Source organism: Pelodiscus sinensis, chromosome 9, assembly GCF_049634645.1.
Source record: "Pelodiscus sinensis isolate JC-2024 chromosome 9, ASM4963464v1, whole genome shotgun sequence".
Lineage (NCBI taxonomy): Eukaryota > Metazoa > Chordata > Testudines > Trionychidae > Pelodiscus > Pelodiscus sinensis.
In genome coordinates, this window is record NC_134719.1 from 38,722,707 (window position 1) to 38,741,277 (window position 18,571).

General features: G+C 42.7%; 1 protein-coding gene across 5 annotated transcripts in view; it reads right to left on the reverse strand.

The window, feature by feature from the left end:
• Positions 1-5,851: 5,851 nt before the first annotated feature.
• LOC102446988 (putative ferric-chelate reductase 1) overlaps positions 5,852-18,571 on the reverse strand; it is a 32,422-nt gene continuing 19,702 nt past the window's right edge. For all 5 annotated transcript variants that reach the window (XM_006119834.4, XM_075936600.1, XM_025182969.2 and 2 more), the window contains 10 exons: positions 15,605-15,703; positions 14,535-14,682; positions 13,751-13,867; positions 12,003-12,115; positions 11,622-11,708; positions 10,330-10,427; positions 10,013-10,071; positions 9,153-9,296; positions 6,969-7,030; positions 5,852-6,883 (listed from right to left, as the gene is read on the reverse strand). In XM_006119834.4, coding sequence (XP_006119896.2) covers positions 6,791-6,883; positions 6,969-7,030; positions 9,153-9,296; positions 10,013-10,071; positions 10,330-10,427; positions 11,622-11,708; positions 12,003-12,115; positions 13,751-13,867; positions 14,535-14,682; positions 15,605-15,703 — 1,020 coding nt within the window. In that variant the 3' untranslated portion in view covers positions 5,852-6,790. The remainder of the gene's footprint in view (positions 6,884-6,968; positions 7,031-9,152; positions 9,297-10,012; positions 10,072-10,329; positions 10,428-11,621; positions 11,709-12,002; positions 12,116-13,750; positions 13,868-14,534; positions 14,683-15,604; positions 15,704-18,571) is intronic.

Genomic DNA, 18,571 nt, shown 5'->3' on the forward strand with positions numbered 1-18,571 from the left:
GGCCTTGCCCCATGCACCCACCATTCCTCCCATAGCAATGCCCATGCCCCCTCCTGCTCCTGACCCTCCTGCCTACCTCCTTGTGCTGCCTGCCCCTACGCGGCCTGACCCCCATGTGCAGGTCCGCCCCCGCAGAAGCAATCACAGGGGCCACCCCTCCCAGTTAAGAACCTGTTCCCCCTCCCCCTCCTCCTCCCATCCTACATCTCCCCCCTCCCCATTGTAAATAAAAAGTTCAAACGTTGTGTTCCAAAAAAACCTGTATTGGTTGTTTATTGGGAGGTAAGGGGAGGGGAGGAGGGAAGGGTAGGGAATGGGAGGGAGATGTCAAGGGAGACAGAGGTGACCCTACTATGGGGCCCGGGAGAACATCTCCATCAGGGCCTCCCAGATGTGCACCCCATCGTGGTGCGCCTGGCGGATGGCAGCTGTGCGGGGCTGATCGTAGGCCTGGCCCTTGCCTGCCATCCATGCCGGGAGGAAGGCCTCCCCCCTCCGCTCCATGAGATTGTGGAGCACGCAGCACGCGGCCACTACCTCCGGGACATTCCGCTCACCCATCTCCAGATGGGTGAGTAAGCAACGGAACCGGACTTTCAGACACCCGAAGGCGCACTCCACTTGGCTGCAGGCCCGGTTGAGGCGGTCATTGAACTGGGCCTGGCCGCCTCGTGTAGGGCTGCATTAGCCAGGCCAGCAGGGGGTAAGTCACATTCCCCACAATACATGTGGGCATTGGCATGTCCCCGACTGTAAATCTACACTGGGGGAAGTAAGTGCCTGCCTCCAGCCTCTCAAACAGGATGGAGTTTCTTAGAATGCGGGCGTCGGGTGCCCTGCCGGACCAGCCCGCATAAATGTCCAGGAAGTGGCCACGGTAGTCCACGAGGGCCTGGAGTACAATGGAGAAGTACCCCTTTCTGTTTATGAAATGGGCTGCTCGATGCTCCGGGGCACGGACGGGTATGTGGGTTGCATCCAGGGCTCCCCCACAGTTGGGGAATCCGAGGGCAGCGAAGCCAGCCACCGTAGCCTCCATGTCACACAGGCGGATGACTCTCTGGAGCAGGACGTCATTGATGACATGGACGACCTGCAGAAGGGTACAGAGAAAGACAGGGGAACGCATCACATAAGGCAGGGTGAGTGCATGGTCCCTTGGGGGGAGGCCCCCTGAACGCATGCTCCCTTAGGGGGGGCCCTGTGATGTCCTCTGTCCTTACACATACCAGGGCCCTCTTGCCCCACAACCCTCCCCCCACCAGCAGGCCTGTGCAAGGGAAGGACAGCCCAAACCCCCGGGTGCAGCACCCTCCCCCTCCCTCTCCCCGGGACTTACCTGCATGACGACAGCACCGACGGTCAATCTGGCCACCCTGAACTGGTGTGCCACCGATCAGTAGCTGTCCAGGGTGGCCAGCTTCCATAGTGCGATGGCAACCCTCTTCTCGACTGGGATGGGTGCCCACAGCCGGGTAGTGCTTCTCTGGAGCGCAGGGGCGAGCCAGGCACACAGCTCCAGGAACATCCGCTTTCGCATGTGAAAGTTCCGGAGCCATTGCTGGTCGTCCCATTGCCTCAGGACCAGCCAGTCCCACCAGTGGGTACTGGTGTTCAGACTCCACAAGGACCTCTGCACGGTGGGTTGGGGATGGCACAGGGACGCCATGGCCTACCTGGTGAGGGAGTCCAGAGCTACCTGTGCCTTGAGACCCTGGATGAGGAGTGCAGCAGCCTGGAGCACCAGCTGCAGGCACTACACAATGGCCAGAAGGGGCCAGAGCAGGCACAAGGCCACCCCTGGCTCCATGGCACAAGAAACAACCTGAGATTAAAAAAAAAAAAAAAAAAAAAAAAATCAGCCAAAGGCACTAAAGGCACAAGGCAGCAGTGTCCAAGAAGGCAGAGGGCAACCACAAATGGAACTGCTACGGCTGTCAGTCCCTGCAAGAGGTCCTGTAGCACGCAGCAGGAGAGAAACGGCTGTCCGGGGAGATCCCTTTAAGCACGTGTCTCAAAGGAGAGCCAGCCCCCGCCCCCGGAAAGGGCTGCTGCCCTTTTGCCCTCTGCAAAATGGTTCCGGGCTCCTGCTTTTGCACAAAGCGTCCCGCTAATGTAGACGCGCTTTTGCGCAAAAGCGCATCGTTCTTATAATGAGTCCCAGACCAGTATAGACGCTTTCTTGCGCAAATACTCTTAACACAAAAACTCTTGCATTAAAAATATTTGCGCAAAATCATGCCAGTGTAGACGTAGCCCTATTGTTTCGCTTTTTCCTTTTGCCAGTTTTCTCCTCCTAGTCTGTCTACCCACATTCTCTTTCTGGCATTTCCATCCTAAAATGACAGAGTCCTTTCCTTTCTCCTTCTATGCTGGGGGAATTCCCTCCCCCCCCCTCAAAGTTCTGGGACAAGGAAGTCAGAGGCATGGGGGTGTCTGAGGAGGCAAAGGGATTAATTTCACTTTAAATCTATTGGAAGTTTAACCCAGTATTAGCGGAGATAAATTTACTCACAACTCCATCCATGCAGCACCAGTCCAAATGCTAGTGTGGGTAACGAGAATAACCATAGTTAATAGGGGTAGAATCCTCAGACTGACATGCAGCGAGTGAGATGTTCCATGACTTACTATAGGAGCCCCTCAAGTATTCCTCCTCTCATAGGATGTGTGGTTGGGGGAGGGGAGAAGACCACGACCAACAGCAGCAGTTGGTGGAAATACAGAGTTAGTGGAAATCCTTGACACCTGTGGCCAGATTAATCGTCAGCAAAACAATCACCAGCACTAATTTTTCAGGGGCAGCATAGCTTTACCGTGACTCATCTCTTCCCTTCTTTAGCACACAGGAACTCAGTGCATGCTGTTGGTGTATAAGGGAAGAGAACACCACAGCAGATCATGCACATAAGTCCCTCAACTTCACCCACTAAAGAAAGACTCTTGGAACGTGACCCCAGGGAAGCTGTAGAGGGGTGGGGAAGAAAGAGGACAACAATCTCTGTAAAGTGTCGCAATCAGTTCAATCATGACCTCATAAGTACATATTTTTTATTCACCCAATTATTTTGATATTAGTTATAAGAAACTCCTTTAGGCCACTTTCATTTTATTAGCCCTCTTATAACCAAGGAACTGATCATTAAACCCTAACCCACTGGAGCAGTTCTGTTAAACATCAATGACACAGTGGAAGTGGACCCAGAATATGGCCTTAAAGGAGACATGCTTTGCCAGAATGAAACTATTAATATGATTTATTACACCGTGTGTCAAACGCTTGCAAGGAACGGGTCCTGCTCATCTTTTCATTGGTGAAACAAATAGGGTTTCACACAGGAGTAAGGAAGCAGAATGTGATGCTGGCAGCAAAGTAGTATACTACATTACACTTGAAATGACTGGCATGAAAGAAGCCAAAAATCAGTATATTTAATCCATGCTCCCTTACACAGCAAAATTCCCCTGGTCTTCAGCTGGCAGTTTTCATTGTGCCATGATCAGTCCTACAAAATTAGTTTTTATGCTTTTGATGAAATGTATTTTAATGGCAAGATACAGCCTTAGAAAGATATAATGCAATAATAATCCACCTACCTTTATTTCAAATCTAGATTACCAAATGATTGGAAAGGAACGCTAATAGTTCTCAATGGCCCTAGAAATAAACCTGCTGTCTTCTCTTCTGCTGCCATGGATGATCCATCCACAGAGTTATAAACAGAGAAAAGGGAGGCAAGCTCCAGGAAACACACCTGAGCAGTGTTTTCTGCTCCTAGATGTACTGAGCCTGGCCCAATACCCTTTGTCATTAATTGAAAATCTACTTTGCTGGGAGATGGTCAAGCCCATTGTGCAGGGACTTTAAATAAGAAGCACTAAATCAATAAGGCTATGACTACACTGCTTCCTTCTGTGCAAAAGTCTATGCAAGTGAAGCAGAGATTAGCATATCACCACACTTCATTTACATAATTAGAGGTTGTTTCTGCACAAGGAGCTGTCTACATCACTCCTTTTTTCACAAAAGCCTCTTGCACAAAAACAGCCCCTAATTATGCAGATGAAGTGCTGTGATATGCTAATTTGGGCTTCACTTGCCTAGACTTTTGCGCAAGAAGAAAGCAGTATAGACGTAGCCTAAATGCTAGCAGCATGATCCCATGATTTTTTTTTAATTTGGAGAAGAGCAGATAAGCTTAGTCTCATCATCATCTGTGGAACTGACATGAGTAGCTATCCCAGGAAACCCTTGTCAGAAAAGCATGTGGTGGAAGAGTTTAAAACACACACACACACACACACACACACACACACACACACACACCCCGTTCAAGTTCAAAAGATTCTTTCATAGGAATGAATCTTATGAATTTTCTAAATTAAAAATAGTGTAATTGTACAAATAAATGTTGCCTATAAGAGAAAAGCAGCAGCAAGCCAAAAGGAAATTTTCCTAATAAAGCTAATCTTGTGCTTTTATTGTTAAGTGTCTTTATCCCATTAAAAAGACAAGACAAATCTTTGAAAGTAAAGTATTTATTAGTCATTTTAAAAAAAACACACAAAAACCCAGAATGTGCTCACATTTCCATGACAGAATGGACAATGTTTGAGGTATTAGAGTACATAGCACAAAGAGCTACTAGTGTAAGAACCACGCAAGAGACCTTGACAATGATAATTAAAACAAGCAAATCCCAGTGAAATATCAGCTTTTCATCTGTAGAGAAATGATTATAAGCATATGCAGAGTGGCCAGTGATTTAGAGGACAGTAGGGTACCAGTGGTTGCCAGGTTCCTGGGATTAGACATCCCTATATTCTATTGAAGCAGATTCCTAATACTCACATCTCCACCAATCCAGATCCTAGTATAATTCCTGTCATTTCTTTCCTTCTGTATCCACACAAGGGTTTTTGCAAGTGCTTGCTCTTTTTACTCAGATTCCTTTTCTTTTTGCTTCACTTCCTCCCTCCTTTCTGCTACCGCTGGTTCTTCTTTCCCATTCCTACACCCACTTGAAAACTACCATGGCTGCATGGGGTGGGGTTACCAATAAACAGCTTGGGGCTGAACCACATGCTTGTGTGGCTGAGATAGCTACTGGAGGTAGCAAGAAGAAAATAAAATTGACCCTACAGCCTTAGCTCATAGCCCTCCACTAAGCTGCTCCTGCAACCAACTACATGAGGGGGACCAGAAAGGGCTGGAGAGAGTACAGATAGGCTATAAAGGAGACAAACACAATAAAGGAGAAAAAAAAACACAACATAAAAGGTTGCCACCACTTTATCACAACTGCTAAGAGAATGTGTGTGGGGGGGGGGGGGGGGAGAAGAGAGAGGTTTGGAGGAGTGGTACAAGTCTGGTTTCATATACCTTTCTTCATCCCCATCTCATCCCTTGCAGCTAGTCAGTGATCACCTGGTTGGCAAAAAAATCTGTTATAACATACCCAGATCTTTATGCTTTGAAACATCAGGAACTAGATTATAGCATGAAAGTCAGTTCAGAGTTGGGTGCTACTGTAGTGACACATGCTAGTAAAGCACTGCTTATAGCAGGCTGGGACTATATAGTTGGCAAAGCTACTGCTGCCCTTAGACAAACACACAAAACAAAATTAAAAAACCACACCTTTCTGTACTTGTATCAGTATTGCTTATGGAATCCCTTGCTTCTCAAAGAGGGAAGGCACCCACAAACACACACACATAAGGTCTCTAATATTCCCATGCAGATGAAACAAAAAAGATCATGCTTCTGTTGGATGGATATGCTAATTCAAAAAAAGCTCTGGGAAAGCAGCTTCTATCAACTTAACTAAGAGGTCAAGGAAACACTTCATTTCTCTTGCACTAACAGTGCCATGTTTAATCACAAAGTGATGAGCAGGAATTTTGACAAAGCATGGCCCTTCAAGCCACAAGTGGCCAGAAGACACTGAATATTTTTATACACACAGTTTCTCTAAAAGTTACTCACACGTACAGAGGAAGCACCTAGTTGTAACACAAGCATGGCTCACATTACATGAGTTTGCAATAAAGCTGTGTTTTCTCTTTGTCCTGAGGGCTTTTTAAAAAAAAAAATCTTGAGGTTGATGCAAGTTCTGAAGCTTAGCCCTGTTTGTATGTTATATGACCTGCTCTTAGAGCAGAAAATGTTTATGCATTGAACTGCAGAGAAATATGGCAACATAGTTCTTGATACATCAACTTGTGTTTGTGACAGTCTCTGTGTCTAGATTTTTGGAGTGCACAATACTGATACCACCTACATTAAGTAAGAGCCATTAGGCAGTAAATTATTCATTAAGCAACATGGTAAACTGAACTATATGACAAGCAGATTTGGGACTTGTCTATTCAGTATTCCAAATACTGTGCATGTAGGTTAACACAATTCTGATGAGATCAACAGTGATTTCCATCCCTTCCAGCCAGTAGTTGGAATCATATCTCCTCAGCCTACATTCTTCGAAACAAAAGGTTAAACTACTGTATTAAAAATTATTGCAATTTTTACTTAGGAAAAGACTCCCATAAAAAAATCTAAAGATAGTTTGGGCAGGACTGCAGCATCCATCCTTAGAATCTGAACCTACATTTTCTTGATTCTGAGAGTGCAGATGGATTAAGTCTTCACACACACAATTATTCAAGTATAATTTCAGGAAGGTATTGAGGCAACAATTTTATCAGTAAGAATTCCTTGAGTGGTGCTTCACTTTTGATTTCACTGCAAATGTTCCACATCTATGTCCTTGCCAGAAAGTCATAGCTTTCATACTTGGTGGATTGCTGTCAGGAAGGTAATAAGGAACGCTGCATTTCCACAGATGTAGATGGTTAACATTATTTGTTTAAACGTATGACCCTAGAGGAGAGAATATACGTGTCACAATTATTATGCTGGAAAGTACTTTACAATACATGCTTTTCTTTGCAAGGTTGCAACTTGCCTCTGCCTCTGCCGATGTGAGTGACTGCAGAATTTGTATCCTATCATCATCAATCACTTCAACTGTAAAAATCAAAACAAATGTGTGGTTAGCCCGCTACTTGATAAAAGATAGATGATTATGTGGTAAAACATTGTATTAGCTATAAAGAAGTAATTCAATGGATGGAATGCCCTGTATAAAGGCTGATGAGCAGACATTTCTCCAGCCAGTTCAGAAACACCACTGAAAAGCCTCATGTCACATGTTTTTTCATGGCCTATACTTCACTGTTCAAAGTAGAAATAAAGATAAAAGTTGTTGGAAATATGGAAGAGCTTGCCAGAAGCAGAGAGAAAACTCAGTATTTTTTCTTTTTAATGATGAAAGCGGATGGTTCTCAAGCAAGGGTATGCATATCACCGTGCAACTCCTAAACACCTGCAATCTCAACACTTCTAGATATTTGCCTAGGTTTTATAAGAGGCTACATAAAAAGCACTAGTGAAATCAGTACAGACAAAAAGATTCATAATGACTTTACACTGTCTTTAATATTATACACTGAAATGTAAGTATAATATTTTTATTCCAATTGATTTTATAATCATATGGTAAAAATGAAAAGTACGCAATTTTCATTAGTGTGCTGCGATGCTTTGGTATATTTAGGTCTGATTTTGTAAGCAAATAGTTTAAGTGAAGTGAAAAAATTGAGGGGTACACAAGACAGACTCCTGAAATTAGACTGGGACACTCCTACAGTACACTGGGAGTGTCAAGATCTACCACTGCTGAAGAGGACAGTTGATACAGAAATGTAAACTAGCCCCCTAGATTTCTCACGGACTGCTGAATTTAAGACGCTTTTGCTTCCCCCACCCTTCCATTTTGTGCCATTTGATAAGACTATCCTCTTGTTACTCAAGGCAGTAGTTTAGGAGTCACCCAATTCCTCTTCACCACCACCGGCCCCCTGCCCATCTATAGGCAGGATCTAACTTCTGCCGGTTCTCCAAATAGCAGCTAAATTGGGCCTCTTCTCTGAATTCTGTGTTAATAACTATCACTTTTCACATACTGTAACAACTGCTCTCCATCCTTTTTTACTACTAGGCTGGTCTATTTGCTTGCGTGTACAATCTAGATTCCTAGCGACTGTGACCATAGTGGAGATGTGAACTTGGGGTGAAGTCCTGTCCTTACTGAAACTGCAAGACTCCTATGGATTTCAATGGGCTCTGGGCCCTGGTATTTGAGCTAGAATGAGTAACTCATTAGCTGCTAAACAGAGTTTGTGCTTAAGGTCCTCTGGTAGTTACCAGTCTGTTTGTACATAGGCAGCCATAGTTAATTACTGTAATAGTTTACCATAAATTGATTGAGGGCAGCAGATACTACTGCTTACCTAAATTCAAAAGGACTTTCTTCACTCCCACCCTAAGCTGGACTTTCCTCATAACATCACAATTGCCAGTGGTGAGCTAGCAACAAAAAATGAAGATTTTTAAAAACAACGGAGTAGCCCAGTGGCACCACAGAGACCAACAAAAATATATAGTATCTCAAGGAAGACGTTCTGGAGTACATTTTAAGAGAACCACATGACCCTCTGGCATTAAGATTTAGGTTTTCATGACATAGGGGCTGAGTCAAAAAGCTACACCAGCCCTTACAGTCAGGAAATCCTAACCAGAAGTGTCCAAAACAATTCACTTATTGGGACCATTTTTCAAAAGTGGTCAAATTCGCATGTAAGTTTTCATCCACTTGTATGCATCTATTCCACATATTAATTTTTTTTTAAAAATCACCTAATTTAGTAGGTTTTTGCAAGCACAGTATCAGAGGCTGGTTTAAGCCTCTCAACTGAATTAACTCATTTATCCAAGTATCAGAGGGGTAGCCGTGTTAGTCTGAATCTGCAAAAGCGACGAGGAGTCCTGTGGTACCTTATAGACTAACTGAAGTGTAGGAGCATAAGCTTTCGTGGGCAAAGACCCACTTCGTCAGATGCATGCATCTGACGAAGTGGGTCTTTGCCCACGAAAGCTTATGCTCCTACACTTCAGTTAGTCTATAAGGTGCCACAGGACTCCTCGTCGCTTTTAATTTATCCAAGTGTTTGCATTTCTTCTGAGAAGTCCTATTTAGAACTAGTTGACAAGCAAGACAGTGACACTAGCTGTATTGTTTGGTTTGTACCTTTGCGAATGAGACAGTAGCTATGTATCTCCAGGAGAACATCAATACCAACATGCCAAGCTACGAATCCAATCATTGTGTAAGTGTCCCATGGATCAGGAAGGTTGAGTGCTGGTAGGTCCATTCCCAGAAACATCGTCACCACTGTTAAAACAAAGTCATAGTTTAAAGTACTGCTCTTAAGACAAAGCAATACAATCTTATGGCTTGGTGGAGGAATGGTTATATCAAGAGTTAAATATACTTCTGGAGGATTAAGAGTGGAAAAAAAAATCAGTCATTAATGTTTAAATTTGACACTTTAGCATCTTTGTTGAGACCCATTCATAAAGTGTCAAATTTAAGCATGAATTACTGTAATTCATGCTTAAATTTGACACTTTACGACTGGGTCTCAACAAAGATGCTAATTACCTTACCCATTACAAAGATAGCTTCCCCAGTTATCACCTTTAATATCATTAGCTCACAGACATTAACCGCCCCCCCCCCCATCCCGCCTCTGTTCTGAAATTCGATTTGTCCTTTTTAAGTGTGTTCACTTTTTTTGATTGTATCCCTTTGGTATGTATGGTCATGCCAATTGTCTTTCACAATTTGATCTGAGGAAGTGTGTCTGGCCCACGAAAGTTCATCACCTAATAAACCATCTTGTTAGTCTTTAAAGAGCTGCATAGTCCTCTCTTTTGTTTAAGATTTAAGTAGTTATCTACATTAATATCCATGTTTGTACAAGCTAGTGTTCAACCACCACTCCATTTCTGCAAAAACCAATATTGCAAGACACACAAGCAAGTTACAACTAGGCTATAAACAATGAGGTACACTAGATATGCCTAGAATGGATTAAAATTACTCACCAGCTAGTATTCTAGCTGTTGTGCCAGTACTCCAGTGAACCCAGTTAAATACATGCCTTCTACAAGATAAAAGGTAATCAGTGTTATATCAATTTAGTTATATTTTAGATATATAAATCAGTGTTATATTTAATTTAGTTATCAACACAAAATCTTTAAAAGGATGGAAAAAGGATCCTTAAATATGGTAGGTTATCATGAAAAATTAGAGAGTTTATATCTGTGTAAAACATGCTCAAAAATCTTTAGTATACAGTCAATGCAAACTGTGGGGGATGTACCTGACGACATTTTAATGAGCATAAATATCGGAGTACCTTGGTGCGTGCGGAGGGGGTCGGAAACCTGCCATCAGAGGTTGAAAGATTGCCAAAGCCATCACGGTACAGCCCAGGTATGGATGAAAGCCTGCTCGCTGAACAAAGGATTCCTTTCATTAATACTGTGACATTCATGCTGAACAAGGCAAACATCATTTAGACAAAGGAATACGTCAGAAACAACTTAACACAGTTCCAAAGGCTTGTTTTAACCAATTCCTTCAGGGGCATTCCAAGTCCTTATCCTCAGCTACTTATGTTCCCATCTCACCTTTTCATCAAAGTCTTGGCTACAAGCAGAAGCATATTTCTCTCTACTGTATGTTTTTTAAATTAATTTAAAACTGAATGGTATGCAAGATAGAAGGCAGCTTGAGAAAAACAAAATGAGTGGAACATGGGGACAAGAGAGCAAAGGGACAATTAAGAAAAGAAAAATTCAGACTTAGGATTGGGATGAACTTGATGTCAAATACTATCACCACAGATAGGAAAACTGATCTAAGAAGAGTGCTTTATACACCATCATTTAAAAACTAGGCTGGATAAAGCACTGACTGGAAAATTATACCACAGAGAAGGTGTGTCTAGACTACACGGTTTTGTCGACAAAAGTGGATTTTTGTGGACAAAACTATACCTGCATCTACACTACCGCTGAGTTCTGTCGACATTAAGTCGACAGAATGTGGCAGTTTTGTCGACAGCGGTAAACCTCATTCTACGAGGAATAACGCCTTTTGTCAACAGAGTTCTGTCGACAAAAGGTGCTATTGCAACCACACTGTGCTTTTTCAAAAGAGAGCCTCTAGATTCTGTCGAAAAAGTGGCTTGCTTTGTCGACAGAACTGGCTGTAGTCTAGACGCTCTTTGTCGACAGAGGCTTTGTCGACAAAAGCCTGTAGTCTAGACGTACCCACGAGTTCTGAATAAACTGCAGTGGGGAGCAAGGGGGGAAAGAAAGTAGCAGATAGAAACTAGAGATGGAAAAAGATCTATGGTAAAAGTAAGGGGGGGGGAGGGGTAGAAGTGGGCTTAAAGCAGGCAGAATAATTCTAAACAAGGGAAAACCAGAAATGGTAACTGCACTGTGATTTTTCAATTGGAAGCAGCAATAAGCAGGAAAACAAGATAAATGCCTGATTTACACTTATCAGGAGATTACTCAAGCACAGCCATGGGGTAACCGCTTTCAAGGCAATTTGGGGGCGGGCGGGGATTAATAACTACCTGTAGCATGGATGGACATTAAAACAAAACAAAAACACAGATCTACTGAATTTACTTACTTCACTCCAGCCACCTCTATATATAAACGGAAGAACAAACGCGATGCTTGTAAGAAGCACTGTGGTCAACATCAGCATGCGATGTACCTATGAACATTTTAATAGTTTAAGAGTAGAAGAGTATTTAGGAATGTTATTAAAATAAATTGTTAGAGTCTGCAATACATGGGCAGGCAAGCAGAGATTATAGTAAAGACAAAATCCATTGTAAATATGAGAATACCTAATGGAGCTCATTGAATTACGCAAATGAAAGTTATGGCACTCCAGGTTTAGTAGTAAGAGAAGATGTAGGAGCATTAAAGTTTTATTCTAACTATCTGTAATAAGCTAGCACACGGCTAACTGGTATGCATAGTTTGTTGTGGGTTTTTTGCCTACCTGGAACCAAATCTCCTTTCCAAACAATGAATAAGGCCAAACGGGTTTGAAGAATCTGGCAACAATAACACCAATGCTAACTGTAGTCATCCATGCAACAAACATTAGTGAAGCTGAAGGAGAAAATAGCCACATGTGAAAATTGGGTTAACACAACGGGTATGAACACAATTGACAAAATAACGCAGTAGGCAGGCCTCAGAATTTAGCATTAGAAAACCATGAGAGAAGGAGGTCAAACCCTGCTGGTACTGGATTAAAAAATGCCTCCCACAAAGACGTGCATATACACATTGGTGTACTCTTGCTACATTAAATATCTATTTCTTTTTAGCAGAGACCAGTCAACAATAGGATTGATCCAGCAGTGGAGAGAGATCAGTGTTAGGTCAGCAATAGCAGCACATTCACAAACGTATAGCTTTCACTTCTAAACCATAGGGCAGTGTACTGCTGCCTTCTACGACAGGGGTGGGGAATCTCAGGCCCAGAGGCTGAATGTGGCCGCCAACTTGACTGGATCTGGCCCCTGAGGCTCAGCACTCCCCCCCCCCCCAACCCCCAGCACTGAGGAGTCGGTGCTGCGCTCCAGACTCCTCTCCACCCCCGCTGTCCTACGTCGGGACTGGAGCACACAAAATCTATGAGGCTGCACCCCAATAGGCTATGGTATGAGAGGGGAAATATAGGGCATGTCTTCCTTCTTCTCAGTCAGGGGCCACATCAGTGAAAAAGTGTGTCTTCCTCCCCGTCCCCCCCTGCCCCGGTGTGGCCCCCAACTGATTTCTGTAGGTAAGTGGCCCCTGACCCAAGAAAGGTTTCCCACCCCTGCTCTATGAGCCTATTTACTATGCAATAGCACAAGTCAAAGACAAAGGCGGTAGTGAGGAACCTATGCTTCATCTGCTGATCACAGATTTTTTTTTTTTAAATGAGCACCTAGACCAGTGGCGAGCAACCTACGGCCCACAGACAGCCCGTCAGGGTGGGGGGTGTTCTACGTATGGGCTGAGACACATTATGTTTACCGATTCCCACACGCAGGGTTGCCACATTCTTCTGCTTTCCATCTGGGTAGCTTTATTCTCCTACTGCTATTAGTAAAGTGACATGCATATCAAGCCAAGGGCACATGAAATGAGGGGTGTGCTGATTGCATACAACATTGACTGAGAGTTCACCTCACAAACTCTAGGTATGCAAGTGCAGTTAGCAAGACCATCCTATCCCGGGAGACCATCTTGGTTACAACAATCCTGGAGGGCCACTCATGCAGCCCACTCACTAGCTTCAGCTAGTGAATTTTTTAAATTATAAATCTAAATTAAATCTTAGTTTAAATATAAAGCAGGTCTTCTTTAACAAAATATTTTCATTCCAAAAAGTATTGGAAAAAAGGAACTTCAAAATAGAGATGCAATTCTAAATTCAGACTGCCCAGTTACAAAAATACAAAAACAAAACTCCTTTAAAGCCAAGGGAGCTAGTGATGTGTTTGACAAATGAGTAAATAAACTCTTCTCCAATGAATGCATAGAATCATGCAAAGCCACATTAGTCGGTCAGGCCACATTAGTGGTCCTATTTGTCCAAGCCAGCTCATATCTGGAGAAGCAGATACCTCAGTGGACTGCAGATATACCAGAGGATGGGAAAATAGCTACTTTACAAAATTTTCATCCTTCTTTCTACAGTCATCAGGCCTCTTCAGCACAGGGCAAATCTTTGAAGTTAAAACTGTTACTTGCCATGAACTTTAAGAAGAAGGGGAGAGCGGGATCCCCCTACATCCTTTGGAGAGTCTGTGACATTGTACATTCCATTGGTGATCAGAGGCTGACGATTATGTTTGTAAATTAGACCTCCTAGGCAAAAATACAGAATAGTTTACATATAATTAAAGTCACTGTGCTTGTAACCCTTCTCCTCCCATCTTTTGTTTACAATTCATGTGAGCACCATATGCTGTACAAACAGCTGTCTCCCTATATGTCCCCTCAAGATTCTGAGTGGAATCTTTTGGGTTCCACAACTCCCAACAATTGAGTTTTATTATAATCTGAGAAAATCTTAACATGCACAGACAGCCTAAAACAAAAGATTTCAAACACCTATAGATCTAATAAAGAATGATGAGGATCTTGCAGACAATGCTATTTAGTTTGATCCCTATTAAAAACAATATAGGATTCTCTCTCAAGAATCCTACTCCAAGCACCAGATGGTTATGGAACTCATTTGTGTTAAGAACAAACTAGATTTTTGTTACATTACCAGAGATGAGTCAGCACTCATTATATTAAAGTTGTTTCATAGAATCATGGAATACTATAACCGGAAGGGACCTTGAGAGATTGAGTCCAGTGCCCTGCCCTCACAGCAGGACTAAGCACTGTTTAGATCACCCCAGATAGATGTCTATCCAACCTGCTTTTCAATGTTCTTTTTTAGTACATCTTATATAGGGAGCAGGCACTGTTTGGCATGGTTTGAGAAATATGAATGTTTAACCACATCTTCAGTCAAACTTACCCTCACTTGCCTCTCCGTCTGCCAGAAATATGTAATAATTGGCATCCAGATTAAACCTCCCTTTATAAGCAGGAAGATGAAGGTTTCTTCTGAAAGAGCACTGAACGACACCATCAGCCACCCTCCAGGAGATATCTTCAAGGCCATTCTATGGAACAAGTCATGGACATTTAATGCTTGTTCTTTTCAAGTTTGAAAGATCCCACATAAATTCTCTCCCCTCCCTCCTCAAGGTCAGTGAGTTGGGCGTGGCTCTACTTGGCCAATAAGCCAACATTTCACGAGGCATACTGGAGCAGTCGACAAAGGCTTCCCTTGTCGTCCGTGGCACATCCAGACTGCCCCGCTGTGCCACCAAACAGCTGATCAGCACAGCGCGGCAGCCATTTTGATGTAAATGAAGCAGGGATTATTTAAATCGCTGCTTCATTTTCCTATGTCTAGTAAACTCATCTACATGGCTCCGTCAATGGAGCCGTATAGTCTAGACATACCCTAAGAGGTTTAATGACTTGCTTACACAGAGAGCATGAGGTAAAAAGAGGGAGGAGTGCTTCGCCGAACAGCAGAATCAAGAAATTTGCATTCTATTACCCATTAGCCAGCCATCTCAGCATTGCCTTGAACAAGTCACTTTCATGCTATCATTCTTTTACTCTCAGTACTCTTTGTAGAGTCACTCTAGACTCCACACACACACACACACACACACACACACACACACACACACGCCATAGAGCTCCATCAGGATTAGCAATGGTAAAAGAATTGTAGAAAGTTTCCCTGGCAGAGACAGGGCAAAAACAGGCCAGTTCCCCATACCACAAGAGAACTGCCCCCCAGGTTATTCAAAGAAGCTAGCTACAGATCTGAGTTAAGACATGCCATATGCATAAAAAATGAGCACTTTCCACGTGAGGTGGGTCAATAAGTCCAGAAAGGGAAAGATCTTGAGGGTCCTTATCATAAGATAGCCGCCTGTAGAACTTTATTAGCACCATGGAGAGCTATTGCAGCGTTTTTATATATAATGAATATCAGTGAGATATTGACAAATTAGGACACCATACCTCTGAATCCAACACAGGAGGAGTTCGCCCACTCAGATAGGCAGTATTTACATTAATACGGTGATCTTCATTAATACACAGATACGCATCATCATCACCCTGAAAATAAAAGCATTATTTTGTCTATTTTAGATAATTAGACAAAATCATGTTTATTCCAAGCTTTCCTTTTCATCTGTGAGATACCCAGAGTAACTTCCCTGTCATTACAGCAAGTTTATAATGGTGAAACTAAACTGAAAATCTGCCTGGCGTATGAAAAAGCTGATGAAAACACCTTTTTTGGGGTGACAATTTGATTTTGTAAGTTCAAACACTGGCTAGAAAAAAAACTGATTAGGTATTTAGTAGCATGGAATATGCCAAAGCCCAAATTTACATTAACAAGCTGAAGAAACGAATGTTTTAGTTTTAACTCCAACAACACAAGTAAGTACAGGCAGTCCCCGGGTTACGTACAAGATAGGGACTGTAGGTTTGTTCTTAAGTTGAATTTGTATGTAAGTCGGAACTGGTACATATTGTAGGGGAAACTCTAGCCAAACATTTCTCCAGAGCTCAGTTTTATTCTCCCACACCTCACTTCCCTCAATCCTTTATTCTCAAGCTGAGGTGTCTCCTGAGAAAAGCCACTCCGCGTCTCCCTGGTCTGCTGTGGGGGAGCGCTAGCTTCGCGTCTCCCTGGTCTGCTGTGGGGGAGCGCTAGCTTCGCGTCTCCCTGGTCTGCTGTGGGGGGCACAGCTAGTGCGGGGTTGCCTCACCCCGTTTGTAAGTAGGGATCCGATGTAAGTCGGATCCGTGTAACCCGGGGACTGCCTGTAGTGCATTAAATAATAAAGTCTCACCACCAGGGGTCAGTAGTACTTTATAACTATGCAGTGAGCACCGAATAGTCTGTAAAACAGTTTGTTCATGGTCTCCAGCAATCCAGAGACAGTGTTTTGGGAATCTAAATATCAGTGCAAAAAAAAGGGGAGGAGATTTTAACTCAAATTAATAACTTGCTTATAAATAAAATTGCTTTGTAGAAAGTAATGAAGAAGCATCTCCCACCTCTATTGCCAGAGCATCTTAAATAGCTTAAAAAAAGTAGATTAATTTACATCAAGTTATAGGATTACTTCAACAGCTAACTCTAGTTGTTGTAAACAAAGAAAACATTATTTCTTCCCATACTTGTAGAGTGAAGAGATACTTTCTCTTGGGACAATGATAGATATAGAAATGCTTAGGAATGCTCAAGAAGGCTGTTGGAGGGACATGGTCTCTTACACGTGTGGTTAGCAAAAAGGTAGTCCCGGACTTGCACTTCCCTTAAAGATCCTCTGGCACTCTCTGAAAGAATGAGTACATGCCTTCTGTTCAGTACAGAATTTAGATATACAGATTACTGCAGTGGCTCCCAATCAGGGGTACAGATTCCCATAGTGGTACACAAAGATCTTATAGGGGATACATCAACTCATGTACTTATTTGGCTATTTTTACAACAGGCTACATAATCACTAGCAAAGTCACTACAAAATACAGTTTTATACAATGATTTGGTTATACTGTTCTACATAGTGATGTGTACGTATAATATTTATAATCCAACTGATTTTAAAATTGTATGGTAAAAATTAGAAAAAAAGTGAGCAATTTTTCAGTAATAGCATCCTGCGACATTTTTAATATCAATTTTGAAAACAAGTGGTTTGTAAGTGAGGCAAAACTTGGGAGGTATGCAACACAAATCAAGCTCCTGAGAGGGGCACAGTAGTTGAGAGATTGGGAGCCACTTGATAAGAGCACAATACTTGTGATGGTACACCCCCATATTTTTATGGAAATATGTTTTGAATATGATAGTATAACAGGACAAGTAACATATCATTCAAGAGCCTATAGTCCCTTGACTGTGTAAATCCTATTTGTGTGCATATATCCATTCTTGTATGTGAAGTCAGAAATATGAAATGTAAATCTGTTTTACTAGTTCTAGGTCATCTAGTGAAAACCATTAGTTGTACTTGAGGAACTTTATGGCCTGGTGATCAAGACAATGATCTATAAATGGTTGTTTTTCCTGCAAGCCCAAGTTGTGGCTGGTCCTACACAGACATGTGACCACGCCACCTGGTGCTGAAATCCATCTTGAATTTCATATTTTTCCAGAAGGAAAGGGAGGAGAGAATTGAACAAACATTTCTCCCTTGAGGAAATTCTATTTAAGGAATAGGAAACAAAAAAAAATGAGCTGGGTCTTCAGCTGGGTCTTTTGAAACAAAAAACAAGAGGGGTTTTTTGAAACTTCCTCCCCATCAGAAGAGGAGATAAACGTGAAGAGACCTGAAAACAAAGAGTAATGAGGGAAGAAGCTGTTAGATGCAGGCCAGGTAACACTCTGACTAAGAATTTTACCTGAAATAAGTACTAGGGTCAGGAGTTTTATTTTGTAACAATTTCTCTTAGGCTACGACTACACTGGCATGATTTTCCGGAAATGCTTTTAACGGAAAAGTTTTCCGTTAAAAGCATTTTCGGAAAAGCACATCTAGATTGGCAGGATGCTTTTCCGCAAAAGCACTTTTTCCGGAAAAGCGTCTGTGGCCATTCTAGAGGCGCTTTTCCGCAAAAAAGCCCCGATCGTCATTTTCGCGATCGGGGCTTTTTTGCGGAAAACAGTACTGTGCTGTCTACACTGGCCCTTTTCCGAACAGTTTTCCGGAAAAAGACTTTTGCCCGAACGGGAGCAGCATAGTTTTTCCGGAAAAGCACTGATGATTTTATGTTAGATCGTCAGTGCTTTTCCGGAAATTCAAGCGGCCAGTGTAGACAGCTGGCAAGTTTTTCCGGAAAAGCGGCTGATTTTCTGGAATAACTTGCCAGTGTAGACACAGCCTTAGTGTATGAGGCTTAGCACTTTATTATCAAGCCCAGGGTAAATATCAGTTACCGGGGAGTGGGGGAGAACAATCAACAGCT